At 33.7% G+C, this 21,993-nt stretch overlaps 1 protein-coding gene across 1 annotated transcript in view; it reads right to left on the reverse strand.

Moving 5' to 3' along the window:
- Positions 1-21,993, reverse strand: part of LOC137650257 (follistatin-related protein 1-like) — a 58,803-nt gene that overhangs the window by 7,413 nt on the left and 29,397 nt on the right. Inside the window, exons 3-6 of the mRNA XM_068383554.1 lie at positions 8,844-8,862; positions 7,260-7,435; positions 2,705-2,798; positions 1,369-1,606 (exon numbers count right to left, since the gene is read on the reverse strand). Of these exons, the coding sequence (XP_068239655.1) occupies positions 1,369-1,606; positions 2,705-2,798; positions 7,260-7,435; positions 8,844-8,862 (527 nt within the window). The remainder of the gene's footprint in view (positions 1-1,368; positions 1,607-2,704; positions 2,799-7,259; positions 7,436-8,843; positions 8,863-21,993) is intronic.

Consider the following 21,993-nt stretch of genomic DNA (forward strand, 5'->3'; position numbering starts at 1 on the left):
CAGAGCAGAAAGCTTTGCCCTTGAGGAAATACGATTTACCCCTATTTTATTTCATGCATTTGTTACAAATATAAACTAGAAAACACTTATCACGCACCAAAGTATCTAGAATTGGATGGAAGGAACATATTTTCAAGAACATTTTTAATCTAATTTCGAGTTAAATCTATAAATCAAGTATTTGAGTCATCTGATAGAATTGGAAAATAAAATGTGACATTTAGGGCTGCTCAAATCAAGTTTGGTTAATAAGAAAAAAAAAAAAGATCGTTGATAGACATCGCTTTTAAAGTAACGATAAATCTGATTCCTGAAAAGAAGCAACTTAAAGGATTTAGAAAACGAAGAGGAAGGTAGAAAATTCCACATCATATTCCTTTAGTAAAGAATTAATATCTCAAGATGGTTGCCCCTATTTTGTTGATGGAGATAAGAGTGTGGTTGCAAATTACCAACTGTTGAGAAATAATTGAGAAGAACGAACTTATTCAACCTAAATATAAGAACAACATTATGATTGATCTAAGAATACGAGGAAGCTGATCAAAGGAAACATTTATTTGAGCGCTGAAGAGCAAATTTACCCAGATCTATGATGTGTTCCTTCTAAGAAATTCTATTCATTCCTTCCAACCTCAAAATACTAATTAACTTGAAAGATTCAATACAAAATTTCAAAAGCAGAGCTGGGATGGTAGAAATAAGGCGACCAGATAAAGATAGAAGAGAAATTATTCTTGATAGTACTGAACAAACTATGTTAGCCTGTCCTAGTCAGAGGAACTATTCAAGTTTGCATTGATGTCATCAGAAACAAAGGTTATTTAAGCTAAGAACGAGCAGTAAATGATATTAGTAAATCGTATGAAATAAAGTGAGGTCTTAAACGAACCTAGACGGTTTTGAACAATGTCTGACTATAGAACATCATTTGAGAACCTCTTGCTATCACTTCCAATAATGATACGTGTATGAAGCCTTGATTCATATTTGCTTCGTATTGAATGACCAATCATTCAGTCCGGTTTGCTACAGCGTAAGTGAGACATCTTTCATTTATATAATGAATGAGATAGTAACTACTACCTTTGTTTTCACCTTATTACTAACAATAACAAAATAAACTAAATAGGGAGATTTAGATCAATTATATTAAACTCTATAGATTCTTAAAGCAATGCCGAATACCAAGAACACCCAGATAAAGTAGAATATATATTTAATTTTAATATAGGGTTAAGAAACTTTGGTGAAAATTAAGACAGAGGAGAAGAGCCAGACATATGGGTTGGGTCGACTCCCTGTAGAGCATATCTTTACCTCTCGTTTCCCTTGGAGGCCCATTATTCCTCCAAGTCGCTTTCTTACCTGGTCAGCTCCTGATTCTGCTCTGGTCTGGCCACGAAGAAAGCGTCCATAGTACAGTTGAGAAGTTCGTCTGACTCCAAGAACTTGTCCCGATCTTCGTCACAGGTGAAGAAGCGTCCCCAGAGGCTCTCCCGATAGGTCATTCCACTCACGTGCCAAGGCTGCGTGGCCAGGGTCTTCTGCCAGTGTTTTCCAATGACCAGCAGAAGGGCGTCGCGTTGGGATCCGTAACAAACAGCTGTGTAAAGAATTGGGTTTTAGGAATCTTTTGCTTTTTTTGTTGAATCATCCAAAATACAATGGAACTATAACATAATTACTTTGTTTAATTTCAGTTTTCTTAATTGTTTAACTAATATAAGGGTCTTTTTATCTGATTGATAATACAGTATTTTTTTTTTATCCAAAATACAATGGAACTATAACATAATTACTTTGTTTAATTTCATAGTTTTCTTAATTGTTTAAATAATATAAGGGTCTTTCTATCTGATTGATAATATCTTTTTTCATTCATCAAAACAAGGTTATACAATTATATGCATAGTTTTAAGAAATACATTACTGGGCACGTTTTCTCAAGTATTATTATTATTATTATTATTATTATTATTATTATTATTATTATTATTATAGATGTTGTTGTTGACAGTAAAGTCTAACTTAGAACGATAGAATAAAGCTAGACGTCTTTTTCCATCACATATTATAGGTTTTGTATACATTTAGTGTACTTGTTAGAGAATAATGTGTCTTCAGGCGAGTACTTAATTTTCAAAACATCTCTCCCGGCAGTAAGTTTGGGAAGTTCAATTCCTGATAAAGTTTACCTCTACATGTAATGAATACAGTATATATATATATATATATATATATATTTATATATATATATATATAATATATATATATATATATATATATATAGAGAGAGAGAGAGAGAGAGAGAGAGAGAGAGAGAGAGATGTACTGTATATATGTGCATATATAAATATATATACATATATATATGTATATATATATATATATATATACTGTATTTACAATTTTACAGAAGATATTGAATAAATAAGTGGACATTACGTTATGCACACACACAGGCATGCAGGTATAATCAACCAACGTAGGTGCCGTGGCTGAGTGGTGCAGTGAATGGGTCATTCTTGATAGGTCCGTGGATTGCTTCTACCTTATTAACATCAGTCAGTCCAGCTAAAATGGGCACTACCATCTACTGGAGTCAAGATAATAGGCTAACAACTGTAAAGAGAGAGAGAGAGAGAGAGAGAGAGAGAGAGAGAGAGAGAGAGAGAGAGAGAGAGAGATATTATATACACACCTGGATCTTCCTGTTGGATTATTGGTTTCACTGGTTCCTTGACTTTCTTCTTGTTCTTACAAAAACCTTTGTGTTGAATTCCAATTCTTGTTTCCTGAAATACAAAAAATATATAAAAAACTCAGAACTTTTGATTAAATTGGAGAACTCGTACTATTATTTTTTATCGGTTCTACAGCCATATTGAATTTATTCATTACCCCTCTTCGTAATAATAATTTAATAATTTGAAATATTAATGATAATGAGAATAATGATAATTAAGAAGTTGATAATTGAATTGATAATTATAATTTGTGTTATTATTTTCATCTATTGTTGTTGTTATTAGTATTATTATTATTATTATTATTACTGTATTATTAAAATCGATTTAGTCGTTGAGACTAATGATATTTGTGAAAGCTAATAACATAGCCTACTATGCATATTAAGTTTATGCTATTAGCATTATTGAACCTTTTTCATTCTTCTTATTTGAATTTGATTCGAATTGGTGAGAATTACAGACTTTTTTTTTTTTTTTTTTTTTTTTTTTTTTTTTACAAAACATGAGGGAAATTGTGTCTATGGAATATGTGTGCGTGTATATATGATATATATACATATATATATATATATGTATGTATATATATATATATATATATAAGGTTGGATTGGCGGTAACAAAATAGATAAGCCATAATATATATATATGTATATATATATATATATATATATACATGATGCAAATCCAATATATGATCTTTTATAAAACGAAGTTAATATTTTGCATGACGGTGTAGCCTTTTTTCCAAATGAAAAAAAAAAATATATATATTGTACCTAAATGTGCTTGATTTTTTGTATTAGAAATTAACCATAAGTCTCCTAACGTTTCACACATTTAATGTAACCTGCATTAGGTGTGACGTTGGAAGATCTTGTACTTTAGTGTTTCATGACACCATACAGGATTGTCAAGGGTCAAGTACATTTGGTTTAATTACAGTATATCTTATTTAGTGTTGTGGTGTGTCTCTGATGATGTTATCTATCATATGTTTTTTTAGTTATTTCTTACATTTTGCATCGGTTGTGTGTGTTTCTTATCTTAAAATCCTTCTGCTTATTCTATCCACATACGTTTCCCATTTTTCGGGGGTCCTATCCTCAATTTTTTTTTTTCTTTTTTTTTTTTTTTTTTTAGTCTCTTGTTACCTGAGGGCCATTTTTTACCTTCAGTTCATCAAAAGGTTTAGTCAATTGTACCATATGGAAAACGTTACTCATGAAAACAAAGAATTGTTCGGAATTGTTGGGAGAAACTCATTTATCCCACTGTTACTAATATATGTAAAATATCAAGGGTGAAGTATAATTCACAGACGGTTCCAAGGCATCGCATAATATAACATTGCTTCATAGTGGAAAAGAGGAGACATGATGTGCCCGAACTGTGAAATATTTTCTGCTTCTTGGAATGTGTTTTTTAATGTTTACAATGCTACTGTTTTCTTCTGGCGTATATATATATATATATATATATATGTGTATATATATGTATATATATATATATATATATATAGGCGCTTACTAATGTGTTTACAGTCGTATATTTTAAAAACACATTTTTCTTTGTACATTTATAGTTCAATGTGTGTTGTGTCCGCATTAATTAGCTTGTGATCAATATCGCCATAATTTTCAAGCAATATTTTTTTTAATCCTACCGTTAATGATGTTTGGTAAATTATAATTTCCAGGAAAGCGTGTAAAACACCATCATCTTTATGCTCGTTACGCATCCTAATAATGTCACATGTTCAATAATCCCTCAAAGGGAAGATAGAAAAAAAGTATACATGAAAAGGAGGGGTTTTATATCAAACAGTAATATATCAACCTTCTTTTCATTTATTTACGATATTGTATTTTACAGACTAGGATATTATCTTTGTCTGGGCTTTCATTATAAGATTCAGAACTAAGTATCTTATGGAGCTTTTATTCGGCTTCAGCTTTCTTGACTAATAAACCTCCTTCCCATGAAAAGGTACCCATTTTCCATTTTCTTGTTTTCTTCCGGCCTGGGATAGAAACGGATATAAATTGATCTTTGACCTCTCTCTCTCTCTCTCTCTCTCTCTCTCTCTCTATATATATATATATATTATATATATATATATATATATACATGTATGTGTATATATATATATATATATATCATCTCCGCTTACGCCTATTAACGTAAAAGGCCTCGGTTAGATTTCGCCAGTTATCTCTATCTTGAGCTTTTAAATCGATACTTCTCCATCTATCATCTCCTATTTCACACTTCATAATCTTCAGCCATGTGGACCTAGGTCTTCCAACTCTTCTAGTGCCTTGCGGAGCCCAGTTGAAAGTTTGGTGAGCTAATCTCTCTTGGGGAGTGTGAAGAGCATGCCCAAACCATCTCCATCTACCCTTTACTATGATCTCATCCACATATGACACTCGAGTAATCTCTCTTATAGGTTCATTTCTAGTCCTGTCCTACCATTTAACTTTCAATATTCTACTGAGGACTTTGTTCTCAAATCTACTAAATCTGTTGGATCTTGTTTCATTGTCATACCACGACTAGAGAGTTATGGGGTCTTTTGACTGGCCAGACAGTACTACATTGGCTCCTTCTTTCTGGTTACGGTTCATTTTCCCTTTGCCTACATACACACACACACACACACACACATACACCGAATAGTCTGACCTATTCTTTACATATTCTCCTCTGTCATATACCTGACAACACAGAGATTACCAAACAATTTTTCTTCTCTCTGCACTGTAATTGTTCAGTGGCTACTTTCCTCTATGTAAGGGTAGAAGAAACTCTTTAGCTATGGTAAGCAGCTCTTCTAGGAGAAGGACACTCCAAAATCAAACCATTGTTCTCTAGTCTTGGGTAGTGCCATAGCCTCTGTACCATGGTCTTCAACATTCTTGGGTTAGAGTTCTCTTGCTTGAGATTACACTCCGGCAAACTATTCTATCCTATTTCTCTTCCTCTTGTTTTGTTAACGTTTTTATATTCTATATATGAGATATTTATTTTGATGTTACTCTTCTTAAAGTATTGTTTCCTTTACTCACTGGGCTATTTTCCCTGTTAGAGTCCCTGGGTTTATAGCATTAGCAATCATTAATAATAATAACAATAGAGTAACACCGATCTCACAAAACTGATATATAGCCTGATTTTTATATGCAATTTCAGGCCATTTGAATTCCAAATTTTACTTAACGTACCCATTGTCTGATTTGCTTTTTTCAATCTTTCTTTAACTCGAATTCTAAAGATCCTGTATTAGAGATCATAGTTCCTATATATTCAAAGGATTCTACCTCATTAATCCTTTCTCCTTCAAATGATATTTCATCATCCATTGTAATTTATATTCCGTTCTCATCATCTCTGTCTTTTTTTCTATTTTTATTGAGTTTAACCTCATGGGACATTTCATGCATTTTTTTAAGCAAGCTTTGCAAGTGCTGTGGTGTTTTGCTAATAAGGACAGCGTCATTAGTATACTCTAGGTTAGCCAATTTCTTATTACCTATCCTTTCGAATCCTTCTCCATCATCTCCAACTGTTCTCTGCATTACAAAATCCATGAAGAGGATAAACAACATAGTTGACAACACATTCCTTTGGAGTACTCAACTGTTCACTGGAAATTAATTTAATAGGACTCCATTAACATTAACTTTGCACTTGCTATGCTCATGATCAGACTTAACCAAATTTACACATTTAAGAGGAACTCCATAATAACGCAAGACTTTCCACAAAATTGGTCGGTGCAGATTATCCAAGGTTTTTTCATAGTCCACAAATGCCATCAGAAGTGGATTTGCAGTACCACATGTCTTAAAATGAAAATTTGGTCAATATATATATATATATATATACATATATATATGTATATATATACTGTATATATATATGTGTGTGTATATATATATATATATATATATAGACCCTTGTCTTCAGATGGTATAAGCCGCATTGACATCCCTATGTATAAATAGTGAGATATATATAAATATATATATATATATATATATATATAGACCCTTGTCTTCAGATGATATAGGCCGCATTGACATCCTTATCTATAATTAGTGATATATATATATATATATATACTTATATATATATATATATATATATATACTGTATATATATACATATATATATAGGCCTATATATATGTGTGTCTGTGTGTGTTTATGTGTGTGAAAGATTTTAAAAAAACACATGATATTCATACACAAATGAAAATCCACAAATTGTTATATATGTTGAATTCCCTCTACTCTGTTAATAACATAGTCAAATGGGAATTATAAACAAAAAGTGCATATTTTAGAGTCCGGATTCGAATCGCTACCTCTAAAATCGATGCAGAACGAGAAAGTCAACTTCCCTTTAGTTACTGCAAGCGCTTCAACAAGAACCTGATAGAATAATATTTAAGATATAACAAATAATCTATGTAAAAGAAAAAAATAGATCTAGCGAACTCACCGTAAGGCAAGCATGTCGATGAAGGACACAGTGGTTGTCGTACGATTTCCCGTCGGAGCCACAGACGGGAGTGAAAGTATCTGGACAGGTTGACTGGCAGTGACACACCCCGATGCCATTGGCAACGATGCATTCCCGGCCGGCTTTGCAGAATTTCCTTGCACAGGGATCGTCAGCTGTCAGAAACAGGCACATGTTAAGTGTTAGGGCAACAGTAACGATATAGTTATTGGAATTTTAGTAATAATGGTAATAGAAATTATACACATCATCAATAAGTAATTTGTGAAAGTGTAAAGGGATGATATTACATTGATATGATGCAAATGATCTGACTTTGATTATCATTTGAAGCCACACAACAAGGAGAAATTATGCTGTAGAATTACTGTAAAACTCTGCAAACTATTGTATGATAGGAAATCTAGAAGAGTGTTCTCCATTTCATGTATGTATATACAGTATTTATGCGTTTTTTATCAATATATATACATATATATATATATATATATACACATATATGTAAAAACAGTATGTATGTATATTTCTGTCTATGCATATATATATATATATATATACACACACACACACACATATATATATATATATATATGTGTGTGTGTGTGTGTGTGTGTGTGTGTATGTATGTATATAGCCTATACATATACTGTACAGGATAGATTTACAGTATATATGTGTGTGAGAGTTTGAAAATGAATAAATATATGCATACTGTATATATTTATGTACCCAAATTATCAAATAATAATTCTAATCTGTTAGGGCTAGAATTTATAATTAGATCTTTTCATTCAATATATCAGAACTGTTCTAGTCCATACATACTCTTCCAACATGTATGCTCTTTGCATATACAACGACATTCATTCATTCCTTTTATCTGGATTCTTGCATCTATCCGTCTACATTCAGAATAAATACAGTGAATGTTAATGTGGGCAGTGGAGACATTGAAGCAGATGATTTGTTTTCAGGCATTTGGAAGTACATAATATGCTAATGTTGGTAAGAATAGAGGAGAGGTGAAAGACATGCCAAAGTTTGGAAGAGACTTATTGTGGAAATGTATGAAGAATTGGTTGAGACAACTCTTTTTTATAGAAATGAAGTTTGGGCATAAAGTACTAATAAAAGAAAAAGCTTCAAGTTATTGAGATGACTTGTTAACTCAGTAGGTGGTGTAATATTATTGACAGGATGAGAAATAGGAAGACGAGTCGAAATGGTAGTAATGGATACCGTAGATGCGAGGATATATCCGAGTACTTTAACATTGTTTGATCATGTGGGAAGACTAGAACAGAATAGTTAGTGTAGAGAGAGAGAGAGAGAGAGGAGAGAGAGAGAGGAGAGAGAGAGAGAGAGAGATTGGCAAGTGTTGGATGGATGGTGTGAACGTCGTACTGTAAAGGAAGCGTCCTAGTAATCAGGTGTCTATTTTTTCCTGTTAAAGGAAATGGCTAATGTTAAAAAAATATAAAAATTGTGCCTGAAGAAAAGAAATGCCATATGTCGAACGTGTACTGAGCATATACGTGGAGCCATTTTGGAAGTTCTACTTACCTCTGTCGGCGATTTCAAACTGAAAAGAAAAGAAAATGTAAATTAGATAATTTTACTTGGCGTTTTTTCATGCTTTTCCTCTGTATCATTAATACAAAGATAGATAAATTAGTACCTTATTTAAGCTAACAGTTCGAATTGATTACAGTTTGCTAATGTAATGTAATAAAAATTTGGTTGTAAAACAATAGAGGAGAGAGAGAGAGAGAGAGAGAGAGAGAGAGAGAGAGATTGTTGCAGTAAAGAAAATTGGTATTTAACAGAGGTGAAAGTCTTATTTTTATAAAACCCAATATTGCTCAATTCTTTTGTTTGTCTAATGCTCGATGTACCTAAACGAGGTAGCTCATGTTTGCCTTCACAAAAAATACAACGACTGGCTTCGATTGACAATTGGAAATGCCTATACACATGTCGCTAAGTGAATTGAGTAAGCAAAATCGTTCGTAATCACGAATCTCTCTCTCTCTCTCTCTCTCTCTCTCTCTCTCTCTCTCTAGTTTCCTTAAATATCCGTAAAAATTGACATGGATTTTTTTCCTAGGTCCTCTATTTTTCCAATTCTATTCAGTTAATGTCAGGTAATTTTCTTTTTTACCGCTATATTTTTCATCTTTTATATCACATATGAACAATATTCTACTTCATAGATGGGGTTATGTTTCTATCAGTGTAGGTGATAAAGAGTTTCGTTACAATATGTTTAAGATCTATTATTTTTGGTCAAATTGTGAATGAAACCTTCTATAAATAGCCTAGACAACCAAAGTATGCTAAGTGTTGTGCATAAATTCTTATCTTCTAGAACCCCCTAAAGTCGTCATAACACACAAACAAACACATAAATTCGAAGGCATAAATTTCGCCTAACCAGACACCACCAACCAACATGGCTAGCACAGTCTACCAGACGACCTCTATTGTCAACAATTTCCAAATCATCGTAAAAGCATTTGAATACATTCGCATCCATGTCGTTCCATCAATGAAAGTGCATTCCAGAGTCCTTACATCAAAAAATGCTCGTTACTCAAGATATGAAAGGTCACACTCGGTGTAACGCGTATCGAGACATTGGCATCCAGTCTACAGTACACCCCCTTCCCCCAGGTGCCGGTATGAATAGAACAAACACGACTGAGGTATGGATAAAACGTCGCCAGTCCGGGATATAAAATGCAAATTACTCTCGTGATATTTGTTGTTGTTGCTAGGTGCGTTGTTTACGAACTTTGGAGGTGGGCAACGTTGCCAGCCCACACAGGTAGAGCCGCTGATCGTGTGATGTAGTAATTCATGCGCATTTACCTCGTTGAAAACAATTTTTTTTTTTTTTTTGGCTTTTCAAAGCATCGCATTCCTTATTTAACAGGATGTGCTTGGCTTTTGCATGTTTGAGTGCATTCCATCTAAACGTTTTCTACTTTGAGTTCAAGTGGTTAGAAGTAATTTTCAAATTGATTTGACATTAAGGTTGAAAATAGAATTAGACATACGCAAATATATATGAATATATGCGTGCATACATTAACACACGCGTGTTATATATATATTTATATATATATATATATATATATATATATATATTCAAATAAGCCATATATTTTGATAAATTAATGTCTGGATCAGAGCCCCAGGCAGAACCGCTCAAAGACAATAGCTTCTGACCAGCCGGAAATCGAACCCTGGTCCAGGAAACTTGTAACAACAGTGACATACCACATACCACGAAGAAAGATTAGTACTTATACCTGTCGAATTCAGGTTTTTTGTACTTAGAATTGAAATCAACTCATCTTCACCATAGTAGCTGATATATATATATATGTATATATATATATATATATATGTATATATATGTATAAATATATATATATATATATATATACATATATACATATATATATATTTGTGTATTGTTTTTCATGTGTGTTAGATCTTTGTAAAAAAAAAATCCATTCCTCGCGAAAGGGAAATAAGTGCATTCACGTGTGAGGCTTTTAGCACAAGTTGAAAACTTAAGTTTATGAAAGCAACTGATAACCAAATGAAGCTCACGTCTTAAACACCATCAGCGGCTCGTGGGAAAAACAAAAACAAATAATGACATAAATCACGTGAAAGAAACAAACTAGATTCAACGTCTAGACGCAAATGAGAAACTTGTTTTGACGTCTCCATCTGATCGTGTCCTGTTTAATCTTTTTTTTTTTTTTTTTTTGAGATCGTATCCGAATCATAAACACTGACAGACAGATCCAAAAACCCGCTACATAATTTTCTTGATTTAACAGGAACCCAAGAATTCTTTCAGCCCTTGGTTTTCATTTGACCTCCCTTCCAACCTAATCTCATCCATCTTGCTGACCAACCTCCTTTTGATTTTGCTTTGAGGTACAACTGTCGGGTTTTTCTCTAGTTGCCTCTCGGTGCTGAATGACATTCCAGTTCTTGTGCAAAGCCATATGACCTGTATTGATCATTACAAATCTATTTCATTAGCTTTTATTCTTCTTTTTTTTCTCAGAATTATCTGAAAATGACAACGCTATGAAACTTCTGAGGCCTTTTTGAATGCATTTTGAACCTTAATGTCTGTTTTGCTTCAAGACAAACTAACCATAACACATTGCCAACAATATATCCAGATTTCTTTGTTCCAATTATACAATACCAATTTATAATAGCTCTAGAGAATAAATGGCGAACAATGGCTTTGATTTCCCAATTTACATATTCAATTATGATATTGAAGTAGCGAGGCATTATTATGGCATAGCTCATTAGATTCTCGGGTCGTTTCCTAGTGATGCGATTTAAAAATGTGGCCTACAAACAAACAGTTGCATCTGAGTTATCAAATTATCAGTACTTCCTCATATAGTTACGGAAATTCGAATTTTCCAGTATTTAACGAAAATTCAGAAAACATGACTTACACACATTATATATACTGTATATATATTGTATATATACTGTATATATATACTGTATATATACTGTATATATATACACACACACATATATATATATATATATATATGCACAGAACGAGTGTGAAACATATATATACACACACATATATATATATGCATATATATATGTATATACTGTATATATATATATATATATGCACAGAACGAGTGTGAAACATATATATATATATATATATGCATACATAGAAAGAGAGTGGAACGTGACAATATCTGAAAAAAGGTGAGAGGAGATATGAATAGACAGGTATTGGAGGGGGGGGGGGGAGGGTAGCTATTTTAATAAAGTGGAACGGTGGTCTGTGTGTTCAACGGGGTGGAGGGACGACACAAGCCTTTTATAAAATTCTCGCTTTTTCCTCATTTGCTTTTACTATTTTACACCATGCGTCCTGTGTGCGTGTTTGAGAGAGAGAGAGAGAGAGAGAGAGAGAGAGAGAGAGTTGTTCTTCACATCTTACATTCGGATGATGCAACTGGGCTTTTCATTAATGTAAAAATCCTTCCACTACATTTTATTTTTTTACTTTGTCAATAAAGGAACACTTTTATTCCAATGACAACTTGAATAGGTCGATTTCCTCAAGTGCTCTCAAACGCCAAGAACATCGGGTGGTTGGTGGGGGGACAGGATGTGGATATATGAATAAATGTATTGATGAATTGATTTTACTAAGTCACCCTGGCCGTGGTAAGCTCATTTATTCAAATGTGCGATTTCAAGGATTTTATATGAAGTTACATAATGTTTAGCGGCTTTAGCCCATAGAAAACTCTATATTTAGAAACATACGAGTCAGATACAAAGAACAATGGTGGTTGTATGAGCTGAGCCCTTACACCCCTCAAGATAGTTTTATCTATGTACCTTGAAATAAAGTATGGAAATGATGTAAGTGTCTCTTTGACGACGATTCAAAGATAGCAAAGAGAGAGAGAGAGAGAGAGAGAGAGAGAGAGAGAGAGAGAGAGAGTTGTGTCTCCTCAGTAACGGCTTATTAAAAAGAAATAAGATGACACTCCTTACTGGTTCTCTGGGCGCCAGTCAGTCGACCGAGAGCCATCTACAGCTGATTAGAGGCACAGGGCAGCTTTGTCGAGTGGCGTCTCCATGTTCTAAAGGAGGTCACGTTGGCTGGAACAAGGTCTATAGAATAGACTGGAAGAAGAGGGTGGAACTTGCCGGTTCGTAAACAGGGCTGCAAAGCCTTCTCTCTCTCTCTCCTCTCTCTCTCTCTCTCTCTCTCCATGATATATACACTGATTTCACACAATATATTTCCTATGCCAATCAAGAAATACCGAGGAATAGGAAAATGAGCCACAAAATAGTTAATGTTGATCTGTCTATAAATATCTACTCCTATTTAAATAAAGAGCAAGTGTCTGGCTATATATACAGTGTACACACACACGTGTATATATATATATATATATACGTGTGTGTGTATTTTTTCTTTTTTGTCACGCTTAAGGGGGTGAGAGTGAGTAGACATACTCTTGTGGGAGTGGGTACCCCAAGAGATAGATTGGGAAACTATCGTGTTGTAATTAGGAAAAGGGCAGGGGATGGAAAGGGTTGAATTTCTGCACTTGTGCGTGTATGTGGATATCTATCCAAACACTTAGTCGTCAGTTTGACGGATTACGTACTACTAGTGTATATATATGTATGTATATATATGTATATATATACAGTATATATATAAATATATATTTATATATCTATATCTATATATATACATATATATATATATATATATATATACATACAAACATTATATACTCACAAGCAGTATGGGATGAGATCGATAGCCCCCACGCTCTCCAACCCGGCCCATAAGGTAGAATGATTTTCAACAGAATTTATCCATATTGCCCGTTTACTTCCCTAACCGAAATACAAACCTATGAATTCTCGTTAATGAGGCCAAGGTGTTACCAATCAAACACCGGTTCAATTTTTCAAATTTCACAGTCATTATTCTGATGTGCAATGCTAGAAAAGGAAATGATATGGCATAATCAAAAACAAGAATGTAGTGATTCCTTATGTGATATATCCAAAATATGTTGGTTTTCATGAGTTCATATCTACTATTGTACAGGTTTATCTCTACGTGCACGTCTTGTCCATCTCTTAATATCGGTATTTCATAAACCTAATAAGCCTGAGCCAGTTTTACTTGAAAATTTGTGTGCGATAATTTTGTCTAAATCTAAGTCTCTTTTATGCTTTGCGTCTTCATTTATATGTCTATTAATCAAAAAGACACGAATGACGTACATAGGTTTTGGTGATTGCAAGAAATAGAAATAAATGTGAATAACCAAAATTTTGTTAAAAAGGCCGCCTTATGAATAGTAAAAAAGGGGCTTAATGGATCACTTAATTTCTTGGTCCTATAGATTGATATTATCTCCTAAAAACTCTCCAGTAAAAAGAATATAAAAAAATCAAGATAAATCGAACAAATGGTCATCTTCTAAAGGCTAAATTTAGCTAATGGTAGCCTATCAAGCTCCCCCTGGTGTTACCAAAAGCCTTCCTTTTTATTTCATTTTATTTTTTTTTTTTTAGGTGCGTTCTTCTTTGTAGAGAGACCAGACTATACAAGCATAGGATTTGGTCATTCTTTTAAAGAGATAGAAAGAATGAGTACCAAAGTTTCAATGGGCCTTCTTCCTTTGTTAAGGAAGTTCATGGTTAAAGGAAAAACTGACGGATGTATTAGATGTAATCTGACTTGCGCATTTTTTATTTCTTTAATGGTTTCCTTTTTAGTTTGCAATGCATAAGTTGATTCTTCTTGATTTCTTAAACGCTGATCTTATTTTTTTGCTAATCACAAGAGTCCTTGTTACTGTATTGCAAATATTTCCTTGTCAGTACAGATATAACAAATGCAAAGGAAAACAATAATTTGCAAAATTTCAATTTTTATCCAGTTATGCTGATTAATAAGATTAAATGCACGGATTGTTCTGAACAAAAGGATTATACTCATTTTTTTATAGGCGCATTTGCACTGACTCGCAGGAGTGCCCTTTTAGTTCGGAAAAGCTTCCTGCTAGCTGATAGGTTGGACAAAATAATTCTAACCAATCAACTGGTAGGAAACTATACAAAGCTAAAAAAGGGCACCCCTGCGAGTCAGTGCAAATGCACCTCATTGAAAAAATTTAGTATAGTGAAGAAAAGTAGAGGGGAATAACCCTTTCTCAAGGGCTGAGTCTTCTATTCTTTTTTAGCAGAACATTCCAATGAGAGGCGGACAGTGCCTGTCACTTGCACAAAAATGTTGGTGGCGTGGATAAGAAAACCCGGACTGAGTATAGAAAAGGCGCCAAAATCTTGGAAACTCGTGTAGTTTGTGCACTAAAACTTTGTGAAAAAAAAAAACACTTGCTAAAAGGTTATACAAATAATTTTCATGAAATTAAAATTGTATCATAATTATTATTACCATCTGTGATCTATAATTTATGGGTACAGTAAAAGTTCTGTATTACTCTTACATATTTGTTTTATAGAAATTACCGTTAAAGATGCGGAAAAACATTGGGTGATATTATTAAGAAAATATAAAAATCTTATATTAGGATGAAAGAGAAATGAATATGAGAGAGAGAGAGAGAGAGAGAGAGAGAGAGAGAGAGAGAGATGCCAGCTAACAATTTGAAAGAAATGTCGACGTGTTAGGTAAAAGAAGAGGGATTGCAATAGAAGAATAGCTTGGACAGATGCAATTCCATTTTGTTAAGTTCAAATTCTATAAGGAATTTCCGGCTACATTTCCAAAAGTAATAAAGATCCCAAACTGAATTGCTTCGATAGTTAAACGTTCAAAATATCTAAATTAAATTATCATGATGCTTTTATTGGAAATTATTCTGGTATCTATTTACTGTTGCATCGTGATGTCCACACATAACTGAATAGGAAAACATATGATTGGTAATCCCATTCTAAATTTAAGGTCTGGTTCAAAGGAATGACAAGTTAATTTCCTTCCTTTTATCAAACTCAGCAATTAGATCTTCAGAGAGAGAGAGAGAGAGAGAGAGAGAGAGAGAGAGAGAGTTTTGGAAGTAACAGCAGCAGTCCTTGAAGTAATGCCAAAGGCTTGTTCTCTTAGGTACATTGCTTTGTTGTCACAATTATTATTGTTGTGCCTCTCTGTTGACATCCAAAATCAAGGTCAGGTCGTCCCTAAGGAAGATTACTAAAGCACAACAGTTCGTGGCTTCAAGAATAACATAAGTGACCTCAGGATTGTTGTGTGAAGTTTTCAGAGCTTCCTGTTAACCTTCGAGGTTATTAAGCAACATCCGCTTTACTCTTCTACGCTGGGATATTTTTGAAAATCATAAAACACTGACATCCTTGTTGATACTTTTAATGAATGCAATCACTGCCAGAATAGTAATCATAATGTATGGATGAAACTCCCATTATAAAACAATGATATGAGAGGTGTTTATGATTGAAAATATAGATACAGTATAAATAGTTGTTTGTTTAGATTTTAATGTATATGGAGTATATGTGCAGTTTGATATACTATAGCCAACCTAATAATTGCAAATTTAACTGCTTTGCTTAGTTTTGCTCACCTACTTTTCTCTGAAGCATTTTTATTTAGTGCTGTTTTCCGTTAATCAGTTTTCTTCTCATTTGGTGCAAGATGAAAAAGAAAAAATAAAGTGACCAACGTTTCTAAGTGGTTAAGAACGAATAATTTAGTTTATTTTCGAGGGGAGGAGTTTCAACTGATTGATCGTAAGTTATCTGGCGTGACAGGTACACATTAAGAAATTGCCTTAGAAAAGGCCGTCATGCTATAAGATGGTAATGAGAAGTAATGACATGCATTACTGAATTAGATACGGCGTGATGATTAAACCCGAGTGGTGCTATTACAAGAACGTTGGATTGTTAAAAATAAACCTTATACATCGAGATTATGTTCCAAAAGCTCCGTACATTTTTGTAGTTAGTTTCAGCTTATCTCAAGCTTCTTATGATAAGCCTCTTTAAGAAAAACTAGATATAAACAACATGAGAATGCAGAACACACCAAAATTTCAGCTATTGCCATTCGTCATTAGTGAAATAACGAATGGCAATAGCTGAAAATTTGGTGTGCTTTGCATTCTCATGTTGTTTTTATCTAGTTTTTCTTAAAGAGGGTTATCAAAAGAATCTTGGGATAAGCTGAAGCTAACTACAAAAATGTAGTGAGCTTTTATGACACACACACAAGCACACACACACACACACACACACACACACATATATATATATATATATATATGTGTGTGTGTGTGTGTGTGTGTGCTTCCAACTAGGTAATTTACGCTGTAAATGAAACTTATCTTTTACAATTCATCACAAATCCAAAACAAATTAGGTACAAGGATCAGTATTTTCTTCTTCCATTCATTTGATTTTCTGAGGAATCCTGAAGGGAAGGTGTAAAAGCCATCTCTCTCTCTCTCTCTCTCTCTCTCTCTCTCTCTCTCTGTTATGAGTAAACCAAGAGGAAAACCGTATATAATGCTTTACCATAGTTGTTTAATTCATTTCAAGGTGTGAAGTAATAATCTTTCAAATAATTTGTATGTAAACGTTCGCTTTGATTTCCATAAGACAAAGCTTCAGATTTCCTAGAATTAAAAGAAAAGGTAACAAACAAACACATTTACAAGGGTTCCAGGTCTCCATTTCGGAACTGGACTGTGATAAAAGCAGCCACAGGAAGGCACCATCGACATCCACTGGAGACGTCGCTCACTGGAACTGTCTGGTTCAACCATCCGTCGCACTTGTACTTGCTCAGTTTTATTCACTGAAGCATTTATTCACTAAGAACAAGGTAGAAGGTACAAACGGTGTGGGGGATTGATCTTAGAATAAAACGAATAAATCTCAGCATAAATGGAGAGAGACCTTAGAAAAAAGGTGAGAGATTCCGTTTCTGTTATGGCGCAGTTTTGATCTGCTTAATTCTCTTAATGAACTTTTATTGAGTGATGAATTGCTTATTCACCCCAGATTTAGGTAATTTATAACAGTAATATCTTTCACATTACTTTTGTTGTTATTCTTCCACTTGTTGTTATATAGTTATTCTTGTTACTCGTCGAATTACTTGTTGTTTGTTTCAGCTATTCTTTGTTCCTTTTTTAAGACCTTCCCACAAGTTTATTATAACAATAACTGACATTTCCGGTGCCATGATGCTTTACGCCCCCCTTCTTTTCTCTCAGAATGGCTAGATAAAATAGGTGGCGTGACTGAGGGTGGGGGGGGGGGGTTGAGGTTGCATCTTGCATCAAGCAGTGAAGGAACCAACCCTCTGTGACTGGCGCACTTTTTCATCCACAAAACATTTCCTCTGACTCAACATACTGCGCGTTATTTCACTTACTTAAATATGATGTCATAGCTTTAGAGAGAGAGAGAGAGAGAGAGAGAGAGAGAGAGAGAGAGAGAGAGAGAGAGAATAATCATATGCTTGTCATAAGGATACATTCGAATTGCGTATACCTCTTATACATGCGGAAAAATTAATGTACAGTATTATATGATAAATCATATGAAGTTGTGGAAGATGAAAATATGTACATGCATTAATGTGCGCGTCTTAGAATGGGTCCAGTAGTAAACTACTACTATCATATATTCCTTCTGAGATAGGGATGAATCAGTTGGTGTTCCGTGTGGTACTGAACTTGGCTGTCAATTTCTGTGGCCTTATTCGGAAAGTCTTTGTGAGAAACCAGGAGTCTTTCCTTAACTGTTTTCAACCCATCCCAAAAATTAAAAAGGGGCCTATGGGTAAACATACATACATACATACATACATAGATAAATACACATGCAGACACAGTCTCACACACAAAACACACACACACACACACACACATATATATATATATATATATATCTCATATCCATATCCATATATCTAACTGAAGCCCTTGCCTCGATAGGCATGGGAGATGATGACGATATACTGTATATACATATGCTTTATATACATATATATGTATATATATTATATATATATATATATATATATATATTTATGTATATATATAATAATAATATATATATATATATATATATATATAATTTATATATATATGTATATATATACATATATATATATATATATACACATATATATATATTTATATATATATATATGTATATATATATATATATATATATAAGAGAAATAGACAGATAAAGAAGAAACAAAGTTAGAATTAGGTGAGTCCAGATTAGGGAAGAATATTCGGCTAGTGAGCTTGGGGCACCTTAGGAGGATGTCGGTGTGGGCAAGGAAAGAATCAATGTAATGAGGGAGATGATGACGAAGGCAAAAGTGGCGTAATAGTAAGGTGCAGGAGATGAAAATGAGTATAAATAAAAAGTGAGAGAGAGAGAGAGAGAGAGAGAGAGAGAGAGAGAGAGAGAGAGAGAGAGAGAGAATTACTGGTTTAAACCGACTGATAACAATCAGACTGAGTCGCTGTTGTTGCGTCATTGTTCAGATTGAATTTAACCAATACAAATAGAGGAATTGTTTCTTACGTGTTATAAAAAAAATTGCATAAAAATTCAGCTAATCATTGTCTTAAGAAGTGCGATGTAAATATCACAAGGTAACTAGTAACGGAGATGAAAATCAGTGATGCAACGTAAATAGTGGTAATTTTTGTAAAAAAAAAAAAAAAAAAAAAAAAAAAAAAAAAAAAAAAAAAAAAAATCGCAGACACTTCGATGAACGATGATATTTGAATTCCAAGAGCGTAAAACGAAAAGAGGAAGGCAAATTTAGCTTATCTTGGAAGACTGCGTATGGTTGCTTCCCATTTGAAAGTATGGCGTATCTACGAATTTCTGCCAACACTACACATTCGCTCATTCAAACTTTCATCCAGGAAGAATATTATTTGCTGGAAGCAACAAAATATTTGCCCATATTATTTCGGCAATTATTTAATGTCAGGCTAGGTTAGGTTACTTTAGGTAGTCTTGAGTTGTGCTTAGGAAAAATCGAGATAGGAATTTATGGTCGAAATGGCTATTATTATGTAGCTAAAAAAAATCTTAGCGCCGATCTTACTGGAATTCTTATTGTTATGACACCAATCTGTGGGAAACTGCGTTTCTTGCCTGAATGGCCCTCAGCGAACGCAAGCATTTGATTTGCATAACCTCTTTATAAAAATTATTACCAAAAGTTAAATGTTCCTGGTGGGTTCTTCTCCCTTTACAGATGATACAATAATCACTTCAAACTGTCTTTGCTCTTATCTGTTATCATACTATAGAGAATCAAACAGGAACAACGTAAATCAAGTGCTTGATATAAGCATCAGCCAAAGTTTTAGAGAGAATATTATCCAACAAACCTTCAGTGTCTTTTCTGTGTGTATGTCAGGACGCCAGAAAACCCCAAATCAATCAATCAATCAATCTGTGTTGTGTACTAAATAAGACTATTAATGATTTGTCTCCGTTCAGATCCGGTGTGGTTTTAGAATGCTGTGCTTTGAAGTGTCTTAATCCATTTCATCAATATTTTGAGCTCAGTAGAGAAACGAATGATTGAATTTCTAAAGCTTAACCGAGGAATTACAATTTTTGTTTTTTACGACTTTCCCTTTCAGATGGGGTAGGGGGTGGCTCATGGTGTTATCCCTCTGGCTCTTATCAAGGATTTCGTACCGTAGCGACAACCCACTGCAGTCGATTTACAAATAGATACCTAATAAACAATAATATTAATAATATTAGTAATATTAATAATGATAATATTATTAATATTATTACTGATATTATTACTAATATTATTAATAATATTATTAATATTATTAATGTTAATGATATTAACAGAGGCGTAATTATCGACTAATTTGATCGGTGGGGTGATCTTCGTCATAAAGGAAAAAAATCAGATCAGCGTATAGCGCCAGGTGTTTAGTTCCTGACGCATAATGTCAATCATCACTCATTTACTTTGTTAATAATTTGAGTAATGCTTATGTGCATCTGTGTGTTTGTTGGTTATATATATATATATATATATATATATATATATATATATATATATATATATATATATATATATATATGTATGTATATTGCATTATTTCTTCGTCAAAGAATTTCGAACTAAGATTTCGAGGAAAATGCTTAAAATTTATAGGACTGTTAAAACAAATGTACCAGGTTTGGACTAAAATTTTACTACTACGCGCTAGACTGCCCAAGACGGTAAAGATGATTCAACAAACTACGTCTATAGTCTTGACGGATATCAAACAAACAACGGAAAGCCCTTCTCGATTATCCCAAAATTCTAGCATACAAACTATCACTGGCCATATATTCCGTGTAACGAATCTTCATACGTCTGGCATTTTTAGCATTATTTAGAATTGTGGAAAGAGAAAAGGATTTAAATCAGTATGTCTCGTAGTTACAATTGATATCCTGTAAACAGGTGTCGATAATTCCTAAACCACTTCTATTGTGTATGCAAAACTTTATTTGTGAGTGTAAAATTGGTTGTACACGGGTAATAAACTCAACGTTTATAAATTCCATTGTACAAGCGAGGCCAGTTCTCGCCGCTGTTCCCCAAATAAGCATGTGACCTCCATTCGAGCTTTGGGCCGGTACCAACAGCACCTACGGTCTGGATTTGCCGTCATTTTGGGCTTTAGTAAATAAACAGTTGCCACTAATTTGACTGGTAAACTTTCAGCCTAAACAATACTAATTACGGGGCAGTGTGTGATGATCAACATAGTGAGCAGGTAAGATATAAGGAGAAACAAAGGACCTGTCAGTGAAAGCCAATAATCTAACATGTAAATCCACAGCTGGTTGTATTTGTCTCTGTTTAGTCTGCCTAATACTAGTCAATTTCTTTTAGCGATGCAGATTTGCACCGACTCGCAGCGGTGCCCTTTTAGCTCGGAATAGTTTCCTGATCGCTGATTGGTTGGACGAGATAATTCTAACCAATCAGCGATCAGGAAACTTTTCCGAGCTAAAAGGGCACCGCTGCGAGTCGGTGCAATTCTGCCTCGATAAAAGAAATGGACTATAGTGTGTAAATTCAGTCTATGCT

The sequence above is a fragment of the Palaemon carinicauda genome, chromosome 11 (genome assembly GCF_036898095.1).
Source record: "Palaemon carinicauda isolate YSFRI2023 chromosome 11, ASM3689809v2, whole genome shotgun sequence".
In the NCBI taxonomy this organism is placed as follows: Eukaryota; Metazoa; Arthropoda; class Malacostraca; order Decapoda; family Palaemonidae; genus Palaemon; species Palaemon carinicauda.